General features: G+C 42.5%; 1 protein-coding gene across 9 annotated transcripts in view; it reads left to right on the top strand.

Moving 5' to 3' along the window:
* Window positions 1-22,837, top strand: part of RBFOX1 (RNA binding protein, fox-1 homolog (C. elegans) 1) — a 1,371,131-nt gene that overhangs the window by 1,207,664 nt on the left and 140,630 nt on the right. For 8 of the 9 annotated variants that reach the window (XM_011999919.1, XM_011999921.1, XM_011999917.1 and 5 more), the window contains 2 exons: window positions 14,296-14,439; window positions 22,091-22,144. In XM_011999919.1, coding sequence (XP_011855309.1) covers window positions 14,296-14,439; window positions 22,091-22,144 — 198 coding nt within the window. The remainder of the gene's footprint in view (window positions 1-14,295; window positions 14,440-22,090; window positions 22,145-22,837) is intronic. The other variant, XM_011999923.1, reaches the window with a different exon arrangement.

Below are 22,837 nucleotides of genomic sequence, written 5' to 3'. Positions count from 1 at the left end.
GACAGAGCAAGACTCCATCTCAAAAAAAAAAAAAAAAAAAAAAGGCACTCATCTGCAAGCCAGGAAGAGGGCCCTCCCCAGAAACTGAGTTGGCTGGCACCTTGATCCTGCACTGCCAGCCTCCAGAACTGCGAGAAATAAATGTCTGTTTAAACCACCCAGCCTATGATAGTTTGTTATAACTGCCTGAGAAGACTAATACAGACACCTAGACAGGCTGTGTCCTTTACTGATGTGTTAAACACCTGACCCCTTGTACATTCGTCCTATTTTTTCCCAAGGAATAAAAATAGCAAAGGAATTTGGAGTCAGCCCTTCTCTGTCCTCTAGCCCTTCTCCTTTCAGAGGAATTTCATCACTGGAGCAGAGCATTGAATTTATTCGAGTGGTAGGGAAATGTGATGTATTTCTTAAATCTGTGTCACCTGGCTGTGGAATCAGCCCAGCCAGGCTCAGAATGAGGCATTAACTACATCCAAAGCTGTGTGATTAACTTATTTGTTTGCCGACAGAGCTGAAATGAAAAAGCGGGAAGCCGGGAGGATCTGTACAAACCCTGTTTTGAAGTAGGATTGTGAGAAAACCCGAAGTACGGGTTTTAATTCACATTCCCTGGGCTTACCATTATTATTACTTTTAATGGAAAATAACTTCACAATCTTGCTTCGTTTTAAATGGAGAATGTGCAATATTGTCTAATTTAGGGTATGAAGTTGATTTAGTATGCATGATTTTTTTTCCCCCACCCGCCACCATCCTTGGATTCTTTGTACACATTCAATATAGTTACATTTTTGCTTAGAACATATATATTTTCCCCCGAACTTTTCTCGATTGCTTTTTTATCAGGTTTACAAATCAAATCAAATAGGTATATTGCAGAGCTCTGCGATATTATTTTCTGAGCTTATAGTACAATGTATTGAATTATGCCAGCCCATGCTCTGCCCTGCTATTCTCTGCAGATTGAGAGAGAGAGAGGGACCGTGGACCCTGTAAATTCACTCGGCGCCCAGCATTACTGGCTAAATCAAGACCGCTATTCAGGCTGCAAGAAGAGACAGAGCAAGTGTTCGTTACACAAATCAATTTGGTCCAAAGTACTTCGCAGTGGGTACTCAACCATCGCTCACATAATATTGTCAACTTAATCAAATAATGCCTCGAAGACACTCACAAGCTTTTCTCTCTGAGAAATAACTTGATTGGTGGAAGAGGGAGCAGCAGCTGGCTATTCAAAGTACACTTTTTATTTATCACTGTGAAGAGTTTTGTGCATGGAGGGGAGGAAGCCTGTTGGAAAGGAAAGATGCTGAATAGTCAGTAGGCTGACTGTGGGGAGAATCATGCTGCATTCACGTCGTGTCTTAGGTGTTGGGTTCCTACACCATGATGGTGAATTTGGGGATGCTCGTGGATGAAGCAGCAGCTGGGCCCAAATCATTAGTTTCCTGGAATGCTTCAGTAAAGACTTGCTGAGCGCCTACTATGTGCCATAGTAAAGGGCTTTTGATATAGTGTGTTTGATACAGTGTTTATCCACGGGATGCTCATATTCTAGGCAGCATTTGATACGGTGTTTATCCATAGGATGCTTATTCTAGTAAGAAAACTTGTCAGTGAGGGCTTAACAGAGGTCAACCCACGACTCTAGTAGTTCAAACAACACAGTTGAAGCAGCCTGGTTTTGTTTGCTTTTTAGTTGGCTGGATGAGCTAGGGTCTCATTCACCCACCTCACCACTCTGGTTCCAGCCCAGACCTAGAACACAGGCATTTAGGGTTACTGTGAATCTTTACTCCTCTCTATAGGTACTTGGCAGCTGGTCTGCGTGGCTGTAGCTTAGACTTTCCAGAGCATCTTCACCTTGACCTTGAAAGGTCATTGAGGAGCGAAGAGAGTTTCAGATATGGAGTTAGACATCCTAAGTTCAATCCTTCCATCTCCTGGCTGTGTGACTTCAGATAGATGGCCTAACCACTCTGAGCCTCAGTTTTCCTAGTTGTTACGGCAACTCAGTAAAATAAGGCATGGAAAACACCTAGCGAGATGCCTAGCTCATGGTAGGACCTCAGTACGGTTTTATTTTCCATCCTCTATCCCAGACAGTTTAGCCAGTTTCACATTTTGCTTATAAGCTACCAGTGGAGGTAGCGTTCAGCATCAGTGATAGCCAGAATCCTTGGTCTTAACTCAGGATCGGGGAGAAGCAAAAGCCTTCCTCAGTAGTCCTGGGCCACATCCAGGGGTGTCTATGTATCCTCCAGGGAGCTTGTGAACTTTCTGAGATTGTATGCAAAATTTAGGTGTATGTGTATTTTTCCCCCAAAAGGTGGTCCACACTTCCATAAAATCTTCAGTGTATACATGAACACAGAAATAGATTAAGAAACATTTATTTACAGAGTAAAGGGAAATACCACCAAATAACAATAGTGATAGCGACAGAAGTCACAGCTGACAGCTACCACTAGTGGAACCAACTACATGAGAGACCCACCCAACCTAGAATTAAAGCTGGGTATTTATTTTTTACAATATTGCCCTAGAAAAATATTAGTATCCCAAATTTTTCATTTAAAAATGGTGTATTTGAAACTTAGAGTTGACTAAATAATATTCCTCATGTCAAAGGATACTATTGTTCCTGGGAAGGGGTCCTGATCCAGACCCCAAGAGAGGCTTCTTGGATCTCACGCAAAAAGAATTCGAGGTGAATCCATCAAGTAAAAATAAGTTTATTACAGAAGTAAAGAAACAAAAGAGTGGCTACCGCATAGGTGGAGCAGCCCTGAGGGCTGCTGGTTGTCTGTTTTTATGATTATTTCTTGATTATACGTTAAACAAGGGGTGGATTATTCATGAGTTCTCCGGGAAAGGGGTGGGCAGTTTCCAGAACTGAGGGTTTCTCACTCTTTTAGACCACATAGAGTAATTTCCTGACATTGCCATGGCATTTGTAAACTGTTGTGGTGCTGCTGGTGGGAGTGTCTCTTAGCATGCTAATGCGTTGTAATGAGCGTATAATGACTAGTGAGGATGACCAGAGGTCACTTTCGTTGCCATCTTGGTTTTGGTGTGATTTGGCTGGCTTCTTTACTGCAACCTGTTTTATCGGCAATGTGTTTATTATGTGTATCTTGTGCTGACCTCTTAATTTCATCCTGTGCCTTAGAATGCCTTAACTGGCTGGGCGCAGTGACTCACACCTATAATCCCAGCACTTTGGGAGGCCGAGGTGGGCGGATGATGAGGTCAGGAGATGGAGACCATCCTGGCTAACACAGTGAAACCTCATCTCTACTAGAAATACAAAAAATTAGCCGGGTGTGGTGGCAGGCACCTGTAGTCCCAGCTACTCTGGAGGCTGAGGCAGGATAATGGCGTGAACCTGGGAGGCACAGCATGCAGTGAGCCAAGATCATGCTACTACACTCCAGCCTAGGCGACAGAGCAAGACTCCATTTTAAAAAAAAAAAAAAAAAAAAGGCTTAACTATCTGGGAATGCAGCTCAGTAGGTCTCAGCTTCAGTTTATCTAGCTCCTATTATGGTCACTGTATGGTCATTATGGTCACTGTCCTAGGGAAGACTTTCTTTCTCTACTTTCCTCCCTTTTAAACCCATTTTCCATTTTAGCTTCTTCTCCCCCCAGCACACCATGGCTCTAAAGCAGGCCTGCCTCATAGAACTTGACAGCGATGAAAATGTTCTATACCTGAGCTTTCTGATGAGACTGCAGTTTTCTTTTGCTGCCAGATGACCACACACCTAGTAACTTCCACAACACAAGCTTATTAGGTTACAGTTCTGGAGATCAGAAGTGTAGCATAGGTATCACCAGGTTTACAATGATTGTAGCTGTCAGGATGGTATTTCTATAGGCTCACAATTGGATCTGTCCCCATGCCTTTCCTGGTTCCTGAAGGCCACTGTCATTCTGGGGCTCATGGCCCCTCTTTCTCCATCTTCAAAACCAGTAATAGTGGGTTGAGTTTTTCTCACTGGGTGTTCACTCTGACATGACATTGGGGGTTCTCTTCCATGCCACTGGCCTCTGTTTCACTTCTCAGGACCCTGGTGATTATACAGGGCCCACACAGGTAATCCAGGATAATCTATTTTATGGTCCTGTGATTACCAACCTGAATTTTCCATTGCCATGTAAAGTATCCTATTCAAGGTTCCAGGGATTAGAACCTTCACATCTTTAGCAGGCCATTGTGTTGTCTACCACAGGGAGCCACCAGCCGCAGGTGTCTGTTGAGCACCTGAAATACAGCTACTGAGGCTGGGTGTGGTGGCTCATGCCTGTAATCCCAACACTTTGGGGATCAAGGCAGAAGGATCGCTTGAGCCTGGGAAGTAGGGATTACAGTGAGCCTTGATCATCCCAGCCTGGGGAATGGCAGTGAGTCCATTCCAAACAAAACAAAAAAAAAAACAATACAACTAGTGAACTTGATTTAACTTCAATTTAAATGTAAGCACTGATACTTGATTGTTATTAGTTCGTTTGGAGATCCTTCAACTGTCATTTTTTCAAAGGCTAAATATAAATCAGGTATTTCCAATGACAATTCAGTTTCCATATGGAGATGTATAAAATACAAGATTTCAAAGACATCGTCCAAAAAAGAAAAGAATACAGAATACCTTTTACATGATAGCATGTTGAAATAATATCCTTAATAAATTGGGTTAAAATGGACCTTCTTAAAATTTTACATTTTTAAAAAAAAAAAATTTGACTTCTAAGAATTCTAAAATGACGTACATCACTTACATTTTATTATACAGGCTTCTCTAAAGTTCTTCACCAGCATCCTTGAACTATATCTAATGCTGTGTGATGAGTGCATGTATTTTTCATTTCCATCAAATAGAATTTGCTACAGTTCTTATTTTATTTCTAATTATCCCTTCTCTCTCCTGAGCACAGAACTTCGAAATCTCTAATTTCTATCTGTATTCTGATTTCTACTGACAACTTCATGGTGGTATCTTGTACATTTCACTTTACCCATACTAGATGAGTAAGGACTGCCACCAGTACCCTGGACCCACAGACAACCCTGAGATAGAAGTCATTTATCTAAGCTTGCAGCTAAGGCTCAGAAGGATGTACATAGCTGGACTAGTGATGAAACTAGAGTTTTAACATAGAGCTACCTAGCCATACAGATTCCTTCCCTGAACGTAAATTAGCTCAACCATTGTGGAAAACAGTGTTGTGATTCCTCAAATACCTGGAACCAAAAATACCATTTTACCTGGCAATCCCGTTTCTGGGTATATACCCAAAGGAATATAAATCATTCTATTATAAACACACATATACACATATGTTCATTGTAGCACTATTCACAATAGCAAAGACATGGAATCAACTCAAATGCCCATCGATGATAGTTTAAAGAAAATGTGGTACATATACACTGTGAAATACTATGTGGCCATGAAAGGGAAGAAGATTATGTTCTTTGCAGGGACAATGGATGGAGCTAGAAGCTATTATCCTCAGCAAACTAACACAGGAACAGAAAACCGAACACTGCACGTTCTCACTCAAAGTGGGAGCAGAACAGTGAGAACACATGGACACAGGGAGGGCAACAACACACACTGAGGTTCGTTGCGGGAAGGGGAGAAGGGAAAGCATCAGGATAAATAGCTGATGCATGCAGGGCTTAATACTTAGGTGATGGGTGCCGCAAATCACCATGGCACACGTTTACTTATGTAACAAACCTGCACATGCACGCCAGAACTTAAAGAAAGAATTCCTTCCCAGTGCTTCTGTACCCAGTTACCTGGTCATCACTAGAAGATGCCACATAGGCGGCCTCAGTCGTGTCTCCCTAGGGTCAGACAGAGGAAACCCCAGGACGCGGACAGAATCCAAAAGACATGTATCGCTACACGACTATGCATTTTCTCTCAAACAGTCATCCCTGGATTGGTCGATATCAAAATCCAATTTCACCAGGATTAGTCTTGGGTTGCTCAGAGCTATCCATTGAATTAGGAACGATTATAGCAGAGGGAGCCCCGTGGTTCTTTATTAAGGTCTTTGTGGAAGCACGAAGTGATCTTCAGGAGATTAAAGTGCCAGTGGTGTTTTCTTAACATTTATAACCTGCGCCGATACCTGGGGAGTTTGTTTATTAAGAAAAATTCTGCCGCAAAGATCCCGCCTCCTAATAGGGCCTTCACACTGGGCCCGGGCAGAAGCTGGCATTGTGGTCCTAATGAGCTTATGAGGGAAGCTCTGCCAAGTGCCACCTGGAAACCCACCTCTTGGGGTTAAGAGACTTCGCATCTGTGTAGGGTCCTGCAGCCTTTCCTGTTTGATGGGGAGGCTGCATCTCAGAGTTGTGCGTGGGTCTGAGAAATAAAACAAAAGCTAGGCTGGGCTCCATGGCTCAGGCCTATAATCCCAGTACTTTGGGAGGCTGAAACAGGTGGATCACCTGCGGTCAGCAGTTCAAGACCTGCCTGGCCCACATGGCCAAACTCCGTCTCTACTCAAGATTCACAAATTAGCTGGGCATGGTGGCACACGCCTGTAGTCCCAGCTACTGGGGAGGCTGAGGCAGAAGAATCGCTTGAACCCAGGAGGCGGAGGTTGCCGTGAGCCGAGATTGTGCTGCTGCACTCCAGCCTGGCCACAGAGCCAGACTGTTTCAAAACAAAACAAAACAAAACCTGATGGTTATTAATACTATTAATAATGATCATGATAATTGTGTCCCGTCTTTATGCATGGGACTTAACCATTCACAGAGTTGGATGTCATTTCACTCTAAAGCATCCAGGACAAGTACACATTTATCATTTTATGTATTTGCAAGCTGAGATCCAGAGACATGAAAGTGAGCAGCCTTGCAGCTCACTCATGGTAAAACCAGGCTGTTATTTACACCACAGATATTTACTGAGAACTTATCATGGACTCCAGGTCAGCAGTTTCAAGTGGCACAGTTTTGCCTCCCAGGAGACATTTGAATCTCAGGAGATATCTTTGGTTCCAACTCAAGGGTAGGCAACTGGCATGTAGTGGGTGGAGGCCAGTGATGTTGTTGAACGTTCTACAGTGCACAGGATGATCCACCCATCAAAAAAATAATAATAATGAACCAGCCCCAAGTGTCAATGGTACTGACATTGAGGAACCTTGTCCAGTGGTAGAGGGTTTCAGTGAACAGAAAAGCTACAGTGTCTGCTCTCCTGGAGTTACATCCTGGTGGAAAAGATAAGCAATATACAAAATCACAGAATAAAATAATAAAAAGGCAAGAAGAGATGTGTGCTGCGAAGACATCAGTGGTCAAGCGGAGAGAGAGTGCTGGTGCAGAGTTGCTGTTATCATGGGGCCATTGAAGGTTTCTCCAATGGTTGACACCTGGGCAGAGATTGTATCAGTAACTGGGCAAGCTACATGTGGTGTTCCAGGGAAAGAGTCTTCCAGGCAAAGGGTAGAATGAATGCAAAGACCAAAGATGGGGGCAGGAAAAAGCAGAGAGGCCAACGAGCAAGAATGGGAGACAGGCAGCAGGCAAGGTGGGAGCGGTCATGGCCGAGAACACTGAACCTTATAGACCTAGACAGTCAATGAGGATCTAGGTTGGAGACCACTGAGAAGGAGGTGTCCCTGGCCACTTTCCCGTCCACCTCTGACATCCTTACTTTACTGACTGCCCTCAATTTCCTCCATTCTCTGAATTTACTGCATTGCTGTGTCTCACCTTCTGATCTCCCAAATATGGTCATGTCCATTCAGGTAGGTCTCACCTCAGAGCCAAACATAACTTTTATGGCCAGGCACAGTAGCTCACCTCTGTAATCCCAGCACTTTGGAAGGCCGAGGCAGGCAGATCACTTGAGGTTAGGAGTTCGAGACCAGTCTGACCAACATTGTGAAACCCTGTCTCTAGTAAAAATACAAAAATTAGCCAGGCGCAGTGGCATACACCTGTAAATCCCAGCTACTCGGGAGGTTGAAGCAGGAAAATCGCTTGAACCCGGGAGGCAGAGGTTGCAGTGAGGTGAGATTGTGCCACTACACTTCGGCCTGGGCAACAGAGTAAAACTCTGTCTCAAAAAATAAAGTCCAATAAATTGGGAGTTCTTCCAGAGATTACTTCCCACTGAGCTTTGATATGCTGCAGCTTTGGGGACTATAGCTAGGAATCCCGTAGCCACTGCCCTCCAGGAATGTGCATTCTAGATGTTTGTTCTATTAGCCAGTTTCCTAGCTTTTTGACATTGTCTTTTCCTTAGGAATTACACACTATGCTTTTGCCATAACGTCCAGCAAGCTTCTCAGGGATGCTATAACGACTTCTCAGGTTGAGTGAGGCACGGTAGTAGGTACTGGGAACATACAGGCAGCATCTCTGTCCTTCAATGTTGATGGCATTTCAAGAGGCTAATGAAAGGCTTTCCAGCCAGGTGTCATTGCATCCAGGGCCATGATCAAAGGCCACTGTGGAGCATGGGCTGGAAAGATGAAGACTTAAGTCTCCTCTTCGTTTGGGGGGTCTCACTGAAGTGACTCCTGTATTAGGGCTCTCTAGTGGGAAAGAAGTAATAAGATAGATGTTTATCTATAAATAAAGGGGAGTTTATTAAGGAGTACTGACTCACACGATCACAAGGTGAAGTCCCACAATAGGCCATCTGTAAGCTGAGGAGCAAGGAAGTCAGGCTGGGTCCCAAAACCTCAAAAGTAGGGAAGCCAACAGTACAGCCTTCAGTCTGTGGTCAAAGATCCAAGAGTCCAAAAGCTGAAGGACTTGGAGTCCCACTTTCAAGGGCAGGAAGCATCCAGCATGGGGGAGAGTTGCAGGCTGGAAAACTCAGCCAGCCTAGTCTTTCCACGTTCCTCTGCCTACTTTTATCCTAGGCATGCTGGCAGATGATCAGATGGTGACCACCCAGATTGAGGGTGGGTCGACCGTTCCACTGACTTGAATGTTCGTCTCCTTTGGCAATACCCTCACAGACACACCCAGGACCAATACTTTGCATCCTTCCATCCAATCAAGTTGACACTCGATGTTAACCATCACAACTCCTATTGACAGATGACAGCCTGGCAGGAACATTCATTCCTCCTTCTCCTAGATCTGCTTTGAGGCCACTCATCGTGAGAACTTCATGCTGCCTGAAGTGGTAGAGGACGCATTTCCTCCTGGGTGACAGCTGCTTGCTTGTACTCCATGCACCTTTGATTTGTATGTTTGGTGGAGAGATGTAGTAGAAGGAATGGTGACCTCCAAAAACTACGTCCTTGTTATAACTTCCATAAACATGATCCTATTTGGCAGGGGTAGGGGAGGGCAAGGAGATCTTTGCAGATGTAATTAAGGATCAAGACAAAATCATCCTGGATTTAGGGTGGGCTCAACAACTCATATCCTTTTTTGAGACAGAGTGTCGCTCTGTCACCCAGGCTGGAGTGCAATGGTGCAATCTCAGCTCATTGCAACCTCTGCCTCCTGGGTTCAAGCAATTCTCGTGCCTCAGCCTCCTGAGTACCTGGGATTATAGGCATGTGCCACCACACCTGGCTAATTTTTGTGTTTTTAGTAGGGACGGGGTTTCACCATTTTGGTCAGGCTGGTCTCGAACTCCTGACCTTGTGATCTGCCCACCTCAGCCTCCCAAAGTGCTGGGATTATAGGCTTAAACCACCACGTGCCCGACCCTAGTATCTTTTTAAGAAAAAAGAAGAGGGAAATTGGAATTTCAGCCATGTAGAGGGAATAGGGCCTGTGAAGATGGAAGCAGAGGATGGAAGGATGCAAACCCAAGTCAAGGAATGCCTGCAGCCACCAAAAGCTAAATGAGGCAAGGCATGATTCTCCCCCTATATCTTTTAGAGGGAGTGTGGCCCTCCTGGCACCTTGATTTTAGATTTCTGGTCTGTACAACTACAGGAGAATGAAGTCCAGTGGCTTTAAGCCACCAGCTTTGTGGTCATCTTTCAGAAAACAAATATAGAGACATAAAACTCAGGCTTGTTTTAAGGTCCCAGAAAAAGGGGAAGAAAAACATCACACTCAGTGGAGGGGTTGGTGACGATCACTAACCCCAACATGCATTAGGCTCTGTGGTAGCTGCTCTGTCATCTCCTGCTGCATTTGGTCCTTCCCACGATCCTGTGAGCTTAGTACCATTAGTGTCCTTTTTGTTTTGGTTTTTTTTGGTTTTTTTTGTTTGTTTGTTTGTTTTTTTCTTTTTTTTTTTTTGAGACAGAGTCTCGCTCTGTCGCCCAGGCTGGAGTGCCGTGGCGCAATCTCGGCTCACTACAAGCTCCGCCTCCCAGGCTCACGCCATTCTCCTGCCTCAGCCTCCCAAGTAGCTGGGACTATAGGCGTTTCACCGTGTTAGCCAGGATGGTCTCGATCTCCTGACCACGTGATCCGCCCGTCTCGGCCTCCCAAAGTGCTGGGATTAGAGGTGTGAGGCACTGCGCCCAGCCTTGTTTTTGTTTTAGAGGCAGTCTTGCTCCATTGCCCAGGTTGGAGTGCAGTGGTGTGACTTTCTGTCACTGTAGCCTTGATGTCCTGGGCTCCAGCCATCTCCCACCTCAGTCTCTCAACTACCTGGGATGACAGGCACATGGCCATAATCAGCTTTTTAAAAAAAATTTATTTAGTGGAGACAGGGTCTCACTATTTTGCAGGCTGGTCTCAAATTATCCTCCCACCTTAGCCTCGCAAAGTGCTGGGATTACAGGCATGAGCCACTGCACCTGGCCCCATTACCCCATTAATGTCCTTTGATGGAAAAGTAAACTGAGGGTCAGAGAAGAACAGTGACCTGCCTAAGATTAGCAAATAACAGAGATGGTCTGCGTGATTCCAAAACCCTGGTTCATTGTGCTGCATCCCACCACATAAAAGGCATGCAGGCTGAAAGAGATTTCCTTTTTCTGTTGTTTTCTTCACTCCTCAACCTCTACTTCCTAACACTCCTCTTTTTCCCTTTCCATACACCCACAATGACCTGAAACACTTTTGGCTCACTTTTTTTTTTTTTGCATGCTTTCTTTAAGGATTCTTTTTAATACACAGGTATTTCTCTATAACAATTTATAGGCATTTGTATATAAGCATATACTATGAAATGATTAATTGAGCATTGTATGTTTTTATCAAAGGAAACAATGCAAAGATTTCTCCAAAGTGCTGTTTGACTAGAGATGATTAATTTTAATTTTCACATGAGTGGCACAATGCTATTAATCATTTAATATGTTTAATCATAATCTCTGTAATTCCTAATTAGGTTCATTAAGCTGAAACATCCAGCAGTTGTACACAAATCCAAATCTATGTTTCCTTCTCAGGGTAGGAAGGAGCTCATTTTATTTTTGCATTGAAACAGAAACTTCTAACAGGATGGAAAAAAAAATGGACTGAAAGCTGGGGGTTTCAGCTATAGCATCTGTAAACTCCGAGTCCGGGTGTAGAGTGCTAAAACCCCTTACAATCTGAAAAGGGACAGTTGCATGATTCAAGCTCGTTTCTGTGTCATGGACATGGCACCAAACCTCGTATTCTCAGCGGAGAAAACCCACATTCTGCTCTGTTTGGGTTTCAGTGTTACAACGTTGTTCTTCAACTATCACATGAAGGTGGTGACGTTGATTGTACACTTCTTCATTCATTTGTTTATTCATGTACTTCCGGTCAGTGAGTCAGCCAACCATTAAACAGACATTTATCATTTGTGTCACAAGCTGGTCGTACCACCCTCTTGCTGTGATCCTTAGGTGGCTCCTTATTGCTCTTAGGATGAAGCTCAGACTCTTGTTTCATACAGTGTCCTTTGCTCTAGCCCCTTGACTATCTTTGAAACCTCCACTCCTGCCTTCCCTTCATACCTGCCTCATCTGACCAGTGGTGCTGGAGCTACACATACTCTCTGAATCCAAGACATCATTTGACATCTCTGCACGTACGCTGCCCTGTCTCGGTATAGCCTCAGTCCTTTTCACCTCTTCTCTTAGATATCTCCCACTTAAAATTTAACCTCCAGAATTGGCAACCCTTGCTGAACCTCCAGCAGTGTTACATGACCCTGATTTAAGGTTACTCAGCCCTTTGTGATTGCCTCTTATCCCAACATTTACCAGTCTGTATTGGCTGCGGATGGTGGCTCATGCTTGTAGTCTCAGTGCTTTGGGAGGCTGAGGCAGGAGGATCACTTGAGGCCAGAGGTTCAAGACCAGCCTGGGCAACATAGTGAGACCCTGTCTCTGCAAATAAAAATTAGCTTGGTGTGGTGGTGTGGTGGCGCATGCCTGTAGTCCTAGCTACTTGGAAGGCTGATGTGGGCAGATTGTTTGAGCCCAGGGTTTCAAGGCTGCAGTGAGCCATGATTGTGCCACGGCACTCCAGCCTGAGTGACAGACCAAGACCCAACTCCAAGAAAACAACAAAAAACAATGACAAAATGATTCTATTTATGATTGTCTTTCTCTATTGGTGTCATTCACTAAAGTTGGAATTGCGTGTGACTTGGAGGGCTGATTTATGTGTCTAACACAAAGCAGTTGCTTAGTAAAGATGTGTAAACACTTTAAAAATAAGCAAATGACAACCTTTCCTGTGTGTTTCTCAAAAGAGGTTTATTTCTCTTTTTGGTATTTAAAAAAATTACCATTACTCTAGACAGTTCGTTACTTTCCATTTATTGAATATATACCGGGAACTTGGCCAAGTTAGCATACATTATTCAATCACAAAGCCTTAAAAGGTATGAACTCATTATTCTTTATTTTCCAGTTAAGAAAATGACCATCGTACTGCTTCATATTCAATCCAACAGTATAGGCAAAATGACTAAATACATAGTCTAAATACATGACTTTGCACTTCAAACTTGAAGTCAACTGGTAGGGCTTTTGGTACCAGAGCAGCTTGGAAGAATGGTTTGCGAGCCAACGGGAAGTCTTTACTTCAACATGCAATTCAGGGTGTGTTAGGAAGGAAAATGCAAATGAAACCTTCCAGTAAATACCAGGGCTGTTGAGAAACTTGCTAATTATGCCCGTGTTATCTGAGTGTTTTGTATTTCACTTTGTAAGATTCTCTCCTCTAAGTCGTTATTATTTTACACCTGGCTGCCTATATTGATAGTTTTGTCCCAATTATGTACTTCTAGATTGCTTATAAATAGGTGAGGATGATTCCTCACTCATAAGTTTGATAGGCTTCTGCATAAGCTTTCTATCATAGTTTCAAAGTTGGTATCTGATGTGGATGGCATTTACTGCCACCTAGAGGCAACACATGCTAATTGCAGAGAAAGTATCCCATGTTAAATGTTTGAAATGTTAAAACTCTAGAACTGAGAGTATGGCAGTGGCTATAATGATACATAATGTGACTGTGACTTTTCCCCTAGTTCCTGCCTATATATGGGTGTCAATGTAACATGTTATACAGCCTTATTTGGAAGTCAGGGGTGGTGAAACAATGAGTTATGCTAATAATGTTACACGGTCTAGGCAAACAGCACAGCAGAACTTTCTGTAGAGATGGAAACATTCTGTATTTGCAGTACTCAGCATGGAAGCACTAACTACATGTGGCTCTTGAGCACTTGAAATGCAGCTAATGCAAACGAAGTTAAATATATCATTTTAATTCAGTTAAATGTAAATTGTCACATGTGGTCAACTGTAGTGGACAGCACAAGTTTGTACAATTAGAATCTTAAAAGAGTAAGTCAATCAGCTGGTTATTTGAACTCCAGAATGCCAACTAGTCTTTTCAAATTTTTTACATTTAATTATATTTTATCTGCACAATTACCTGAACAATTATGTAGGCATATCTTCAGATTCTGAACCGCATCAGTTAAGAAATACACAGTCTCCTGCCTGTAATAATTATTACCCCCTTCTTGATGAGGTTCCCACTCCCCACCTCCCAACACCAGCAGCTCCCAGTCCCCTTCCTTTGCTTTTTCTAGCCTATAGTGCTTTTCTCTGTCTGCCAACACTCTATTTATGGATTTATTATCTGGAATGATGCTCCCCGAGGGCAGGGATTTTTGTCTGCTTTGCCCACTGCCCAATCCCAGATTCATCATGAGCACTCAGTGGATGCTCAGAAAACACTTGTTGAATGAATGCATGCATGCATGCCTCAGCATTTTCTTCCCATCTCAGAATCCTTAGTTCTGATCTTTTCCTGCCACTCAGGGCAAGCAAAAGCGCGTTGGAACAGAGCATTGTGGTCCACTCAACCTCTTCGATTTCTTCTTGTTCTTTTAGCAGACAGATGATGCAGCACCAACGGATGGCCAGCCCCAGACACAACCTTCTGAAAACACGGAAAACAAGTCTCAGCCCAAGCGGCTGCATGTCTCCAATATCCCCTTCAGGTTCCGGGATCCGGACCTCAGACAAATGTTTGGTGTAAGTACCACCTTTCTTCTCAGCAGTGCCCGCTCTGGGGTTTCCAGAGACCTCCCTGTCTCGTGTAAGTTTGGGGGTATTTACAATACTAAGGTTAGATGTTTGCACGGGGAGAAACATTTTAGAGTCTAGTTTTTGGGTATATTGTGGCTAGAATCTCTTTATGGTTTTAGCGTATATTTCTGTACATATGCTCACCATGTATCTACTTTGCCAAGTTGTTTTCTTCTAAGAAGTAACTTGAAGGCCAAATGGAAAACAAATTCCTAGATGACCCACTGTTGAAAGAAGCCTATTGATGGTCCTAAATCCAATGGCCCAGGGCATCATACTGTAGCAAAAATACACCCCGAGTCCTCTTGGTTTTGCTTTCTTTTGCAGTTGTCAGATTATCCAGAGGGTGACTCATAGTGTATTCCTGCATTCCCTAGTCTTTCCCAGGCACTGTGCATTTAGATTTCAGATGCAGCAATAGAGAACAACTAATTCTGCATAAAGCTGATTTTAGCAAACAAAGCAAAACCACCACCACCAACACCAAATGAGCTACCAGTTTCTAAGTTCATGTTGATTCCTGAAGTCTACATTTTTCTGAAATTAGTGACAGGGATTCAGAGGCACTTACTGTGGTGCTATATGCCATGAAGGGTAGCCATGCCCAGGCACCATGGTGAAATATAGAGCAGGCCACAAGTCACCACTAGCACAGGAGAATATAATAGCATTGCTTTTTTATAGATCATCTTGCCCCTGATTATTTTTTTTCTCAAAGATATCTTCACTATCCACTTTGGGAAGCCATGAGTTTGCCATTTCTTTGACCTCCGTTCAACCAAAGGACAAGGCTATGACGGGGCTTGGATATCTTTCACGTTTGTGAATGTAGCCAATTTGCCCATGACATCCCAGCAATGATAGCAGGTGCCTGTGGATTCAGTGAAAAGAATTACATCCTTAACATTTGACTTAGAGCAAAGGTGGGCTGCTCAGAGACTCCTCCTCTAGGAGTTTATAAATGGATGCAAATATCACAAAAGGAACAAGAAGATGCCCATTCTGAGTCACTGTGGTGTTGTTCTCCGTATAAAATGGAAGGCTCTGGTTCACTTCTCAAAAGGCACTGTGTGTTGGGGATTAGCTTGCACCTTTTACTTCTTACACACACGATGCTTATCAAGTATGCATCTGACACAAAAGCAGAGCAGGCATCCTAATATTTAAGATACCCAGCTTTGAATGCTGACATTTCAGAGGAAAAGGTCAGCTCTTGCACTTTTATCTCTCTCATTTGGTAATAACCTTGAGTTGAGCCCCTCCAACTCCTGCAGAACAGATACCCTCGGGCACTTTCAGGTCAAAGATGACTTTGAAAAGTGCAGAGCATTCAAAGTGAGAGTTGAGGTTAAGTGTGTGTGAGGCAGTAAGACCAGGTTTAAATGATGGGCAGTAAGAGGAGTTATATTCTCTTTGCCATGTCAGGTTAGGAAGATGTCTTGCTGTGCGGTCTGTTTTTTCTCATCAAGTGTCACTGTGATGTTGGCTTTGAATTCAATCCCCTTAATAAGCGTCTTGACACTCTTTTATGGTGTCACTCATTGCAGCTCACCCCAAGTTCCACCCTTTAGGGGGCTTTCCCCCCATAGTTTTCTTAGTTATCGTGAAAGTTACTGCAGGCTACAATGCTAAGTCACAGAGGTATTCAAAATATTCACAGGAATCAGAGAAGGGATTCTGAGTCTCTCTAGTCTTATAGAGTTAGGGTAGACGGCAAGGAGCAAGATCTTGCCAAAAAATTGTACTACCTGTCATCAAACCTTGATCCAAATCTACTAGTTTCAGGGTGCTTGTTTTTATTTATTTGTTTATTTTTATTTTTATTTGTTTATTTTTTGAGACAGAGTCTCACTCTGTTGCCCAGGCTGGAGTACAGTGGCACAATCTCTGCTCACTGCAAGCTCCGCCTCGTGGGTTCTCTCCATTCTCCTGCCTCAGCCTCCCGAGTAGCTGAGATTACAGGTGCCCGCCACCACGCTCAGCTCGCTTTTTTGTATTTTTAGTAGAGGCGGGGTTTCACCATTTTAGCCAGGATGGTCTCGATCTCCTGACCTTGTGATCCACCCAGCTCGGCCTCCCAAAGTGCTGGCCCGGCTCTTGTTTTTAAAAAGACAAGTTCTCACTCTGTTACCCAGGCTAGAGTGTAGTGGTGTGATCACGCTCACTGCAAACTCTTGGGCTCAAGGGATCCTCCCACCTCAACCTCCTAAGTAGCTGAGACTACAGACACAAGCCACCATGCTTGGCTAATTTTTTTAAGTTTTTTTTTTTTTTTTTTTTTAAATAGAGATGGGGTCTCACTTCGTTGTCCAGGCTGGTCACAAATTCCTGGCCTCAATCAACCCTCCCACCTTGGCCTTCCAACGTGCTGGGATTACAGCGTGAGATGTGAGGTACTGCACATATCCAGTAGCCCCCCTTTTTTGTGACAAAGTCTAATTTTGTTGCCTAGACTGGAGTGAAGTGGCATGATCTCGGCTCATTGCAGTCTTTCTCCTGGGTTCAAGCGATTCTCGTTCCTCAGCTTCTTGACTAGCTGGGACTACATGCGTGTGCCATCACTTTATAGTCAAGATTTTCAAGCAACTGACAAGATGTCAATTTGACAAGATGATAGATACACTTAATGCCTATCAATTAAGAGAATGCACCATGCATTCAGTAGCACAAACTTAACCTTGTTCATCACAAGTAGCATCTGTGTCCATTTTTTGAAACTATTTTTTCTGAAAGATTTTTTGAAAGCTTTATTTTTTCTGTAAATTTTGTCTATAAAAGTACCAGGAACATACAGATTCACAGACCCCCTTGTAATGACTCTTAAGCCTCCATAGTTTACAACTACCATTCTAAAGAAATGCAGTTTTATGCACTAAAAATCTGTTGTTTCCTGCCAAATGGTGGTGGTCACAGAGTCATTCTTGTTATAGGATACATTTAGCGGCAGGAATCACATTGTGAAGCATCTGTAAACATTCTCATTGGCTCCCCGCACTGGAGTTTAGGGAATTTAGGAGGGTTTTCTCTTTCAGGTCATAGTTACTGCAAGAAACTACAGTTTAACTCCAATTAGGTACTTCCGACATCATTTGGACATGAGACATCTTCTCTCCTTTTGGCGCTCTGTCCTGTCTTTGTCTTCCCACTTTGACAGGGGTTACAGTGAGGACAATTACAGAGATAAACAGTCACAAAGATCTTTGTGCTTTCCCCTCTCTTTGTCTCTTGTTAAATACAGGCATGGGATTTTAAAGTCAAAAGCAAAACAAGACAAAAAAGGAACCTCCTTCTTCAAACTGCCTAAAACTTGGCAGTGGTCATTACAACGTCTGTAACCATTAATAATTCGACCATGCCATCTGCAACCATTGCATGCCTAATGGTTACTGCAGGTGACTCATTTTATTTTTAATTTGTATCTTCAGCACTTCTTCATGAAGATTGGGATTCTGATTACCTTTTTCATATTCTTTACTTTGTACTCAATGGAGGCATTTGTTCCCATGTTTGGCATTAAATCTTCTAGCTCATCTTATTTTTTTTCATTTGAGATGGAACATTCCTTGGGGAAGATGTTATATGGCTACAACGTACAAAGCAGAAGCCACAGTCTTTAAAAAATGCTAGTTGAGGTCCAAGTGAATGGAGCTGTTCTGTGCAGTGGCATTGATATTAAATGGTTCATTGGAAGGGGTGTTAGTTTTATACGTGGCTCCTTTTTACTGGAGCTTTGTCTTCATGTTAGGTATCATGCATGAACTTGCATTTTCTTTACAGATAAATGTTTGATGATCTCAAGAGAGGAATATATGGATTTCTAACAAATTAATTGCAATATATGGTGCCCTGAATAGAATGTTTAACTTAATATTTAAAATTTAAACATTCTGGGTTTGAAGTGAGAGAAGTGGATTGTGATATATCCAGACCTCTGCTACAACAGATGGATGGATGTTCTGGATGCCATCACGGAATTGTCAAACAGTTGCTCAGTGACTGCAGTTCTCAAATTTACACAACACCCTTGTTGATTCTGCAAGCCTTACTTTAGGGGTCAAAATACAGACCCTCTTGGCTAGGCATGGTGGTGGCTTATACCTGTAATCCCAGGACTTTGGGAGGCCGAGGTGGAAGGATTGCTTGAGTTCGAGAATTTGAGACCAGCCTGGGCAACATAGGGAGACCCAGTTTTTACAGCAATAAAATCAAAAAACACAAGAAAACAAAATATGGGCCCTCTGGGCAGGAAAATAGTCCACTGAACCTCTCTTTATTGTCACACAAAACAGATCACATGACTTTCAGCACATGCAAAGGAAGATTTCAAGGTCACTTTTTAGTAATGAGACGGGCTTGCCTGTACTTATGATGTTAATGCAAAGTTCCATCTACCATGATGTTATGAGGAGTGAGGCCATTATGGTGGGATAGGGCGTGGTACCTCCTACTTCTGCATTCTGAACACGAAGCTGACACTAAGAAAAACTGGGATGATGCCTTTCCTTGGCCACTATGCACAATCTTTGAACTAACCTTTATGTTTTATGCTGTATCCATTGAACATCCTTCACAGTTTTTCAGAGAAATATTGTTTGATCTGAGAACATCTAAAAATGCTTGGTACATATTTGCCCAAGTGTGTGCCTGTAAACTTCTAGATCTTGTTTTGTTTTTTGAGACGGAGTCTCGCTCTGTCGCCCAGGCTGGAGCGCAGTGGCACATTCTCGGTTCACTGCCACCTCCACCTCCCAGGATCAAGTGATTCTTCTGCCTCAGCCTCCCAAGTAGCTGGGATAACAGGCTCCTGCCAGTGTGCCTGGCTAATTTTTACATTTTTAGTAGAGACAGGGTTTCACCATGTTGGCCAGGCTGGTCTCGAACTCCCGACCTCATGTTCTGCCCACCTCAGTCTCCCAAAGTGCTGGGATTACAGGTGTTAGCCACCGTGCCTGGCCTGGATCCTGTTCTGGATACAGCTATTGAGACACCTTGTGTGGAGTTGAGGCGTTGTTGAATGCAGCTGAACATTGCTGTTGAGCAAACAAATGCTAGTTATGTCTGCGAATGAGTTGTGTCTATTTAAATTGAAAATGTGCCAGCTGTGTTTACATCATTAGTAGCAAACTTCCCAATTAAACTGTTGATACTATAAATATAGTACACAACTGTCTTGGAAATGGGGCTTACATCAGCATTCTTCTTCGGGCTTGTTTCACTGGCTTTGAGAACCGTCAACCTAACAGCAACTGCCACAGAAGCAAACTTTGAGACCATTTCAGGGCAGCTGATGTCATTGTTTCATTTAGGGAATGACACATGCTAAGACTGCTGTTTGATTGGTTCTGTCTCAATCAGATCTTATTTTAAAGGAAATGTTTTTGGGTTGACTGCCTAGAGAATGTTCCATAGATGACAGTTGCATCGTGGTTTTGGAAGAAGTCCTTGTCAAGCTTCTCTTTCTGTAAATATATGTGCTTCTAGGCTCTTATGCCTGAAATAAATATGATAGCGTCTGTATAGACTGAATATTCTAGGGTGTTTGTATCAAAATTACTGCTTGAGGAGTTCACAAAACTGGAGGTTTCTTTACTATGAAATTCAGTTCACATTTGAACGGCAAATCCTTCATTTCCCCCATCTGAAAGTTTTCTTCTATTTCCAGTGATTTTTCTCTGCCTAAAACTGGGGCACTGAAAATGCTCTGTAAAGGAATTCTCTTGACCAAAAGATCTAAGTCCACAAATTGCAGGATGAGTTAGCTGCATGTTTGTTGGCGTTTCCATTGTGTGTGCGAGCAATGTGACCCATTTCTGTATTCTCTTCTGAGTATTTTCGCCTTGGTTTCTTCCTATCCTTTGCTACTCTGAGCAGAAGTACTAGTAGTTCTTTGTTTCACAACTAGAAATATGCACGTCTATGATTCCCCTGGCTGGATAGTGTATGGATCCTGAGGCATGGGCACATTTCTATGGTACAGAATGACAAACTTTTGGTTACTTTTTTCCATAGTCAGAACTATTTTTATTTCAAGACTGAGCTGTCTGTATTCCAGTGGCATACACACTTGTTTCTACTGTTTCGGGGAGGGTGGATTTCTTTGTACATTCCAGAGGATAGCATCTGTATGTTCTAAATAGTTTGTTTCTTGAATGTTAGTAGGACCCTCTTGACATTCACTCTCTGCGTCTCTGGATACTCTGACTGGAACACATTGGTCAGGCAAACCTCCCCTGCTTCTCGTGTGGTCTTTTTGTTTGTTCCTTTTTCATCCTGCCCCACCCCTCACACCCCAGTCACTCTGTCCTCTGCTACATGGAAGTACGTGTAATGCTGTCCATTCAGGGGGGAAATGGAATACAGAACCTCTGAGGGTCATAAAGGATGCAATTAAAATCCAGAATGCCGAAGTGAATGGAATGATAGGAAAGCTCAAAACAAAACCAAAAAATAGGATGGAAATATTTATGTTGCCCTGTTTAATTTTTAATCACTCAAAGGGCATTTGCTCTCATTCTGCATGGAGATAAAATTCTCGTTTTATTTTTCCTGGGCCACGGTACATGATTTTACATCACCTTCTCTCTTCCCTGCCCATACGCAGGTTAGTCTATTATACTCAAGAAATGCCCACACTACTTCGTGTAATCTCAGAAAACTGAAAAACTTCCAAGGTTGGAGGAAAGGATTTCAGATGATCTGATGCCCGTAGTTCTAGGGCCCATACTCTCCATTTTGAAACGTGAATCAAGAATTGCTTGATGTGCATTTCTCACTGGAAACTCCAGATTTCACCAATTTAAAAAATATGTAAGACGCAGTCATTGAATTTGAAGTTCAAATAAACCAGATATTAAGTATAAGTATGTCCCAAATATTGCGTGTGACATATCCTGAAAAATCTGAAATTTAAATTTAACCAGGTGTCTGCATTTTATTTGTCTCTATTTATAATCTGAGTCTCTGTTTCTGGACTTTTCATAGAGCCTAGTCATGCTAGTTATCTAAAATCTGTTTGTTTAATAATATAGAGAATTTCAGCCCAAGCACTGATTACAACTGCTGATACCATCATGATGATGGTGCCTGGATAGTGGAGTTTGCTTTTGTGTTCATAGTTTCTTTCTCATATGATAGAGCTGCTCCTAGATTTTATGTGAGCTGGGAGCCAAAACCAGTCACATCAAATTCTCACTGGACATTGATTATCAAAATCGCATTTCATCAAGGGTGTTTCTTCCATTGTTTGGTGGGATAGACCAGAAGGGTCATTGTATATACATACTAGCCACTTTTAAATCTTTGCTGCTCAGTGCCTGGGAACGCAGACATGCACACAGGAAAAAAAAAAGAAAAAGAAAAAGTAAAGTAGAATTCACCTCTTAATATTTTGTACCAAGCCCTGTTGGTGTGTTCCTTAATAAGGAGAAAATATGGGTGGTTTTGTTTTCTCTTGTTTCAAGCCCATTAGCCATAAAACATAAAATGTATATCCTTGATATTAAGAGAAAAAATTGGCGTCGGAAACAATTACTACTGTACCTAATAATGTCTACTGCATTTCTCTTCTTGCTTATAAGATATTTCTATTTCTTTGCAGCAATTTGGTAAAATCTTAGATGTTGAAATTATTTTTAATGAGCGAGGCTCAAAGGTAAGCAACTTAATTCACTTTAGAATTGTTTAGTTTATTTTTAAATGTTTGTTGTAAGGGGAAACAACTGCACTGTCTTAATCAGCTCATTGTGAAAATACACTTCAGCGGGAGTTCCTTTAGAGACCACCTTCCGTTTTCAAAATGGTGGGAAAGACATCGGGTTCAGTTTAAAATGTATAAGGGGAATAATTTTAAATTGCTGTTTTTTATATATATATATATTTTTATCAAGTTTCCAGAGGAAAATTATCCATGCTTAAAAAAATAATGATGTTGCTACATTTTTGTTTTTCAGTGATAATTATGTTCTTTATATTAAAAAGTGAGTTGATAGTCTCATGAGCAGGTAAATATGTGATTATTCTGTATTAATAAAGTGCAGTTATTTTCCTGGGTTGTAGGGGAGAAAAATCTCATATACACCAACCTTTTGAATATAATTTTATTCATTACTATGTTTACCAATCCACACTTTGCGATTTGCCATTCCTTTGAGTTTGTTTTTTCGAGGAAACCAATTTTTAAATGGATTCCCAAGCTCTAATCAAAGTCAGGGGCTCTATGGGGAGGTTTGGGATCAGGGGAGGTTCTGTTTCAAAACAGAAATACGGGCTGGGTGCAATGGCTTATGCCTGTAATTCCAGTACTTTGGGAGGCTGAGGTGGGTAGATCACCTGAAGTCAGGTGCTC

This window comes from Mandrillus leucophaeus, unplaced genomic scaffold (genome assembly GCF_000951045.1).
Source record: "Mandrillus leucophaeus isolate KB7577 unplaced genomic scaffold, Mleu.le_1.0 Scaffold609, whole genome shotgun sequence".
Taxonomy (NCBI): Eukaryota; Metazoa; Chordata; class Mammalia; order Primates; family Cercopithecidae; genus Mandrillus; species Mandrillus leucophaeus.
The sequence above is the reverse complement of the archived record's forward strand: the minus strand, read 5'-3'. Positions and strand labels throughout refer to the sequence as shown.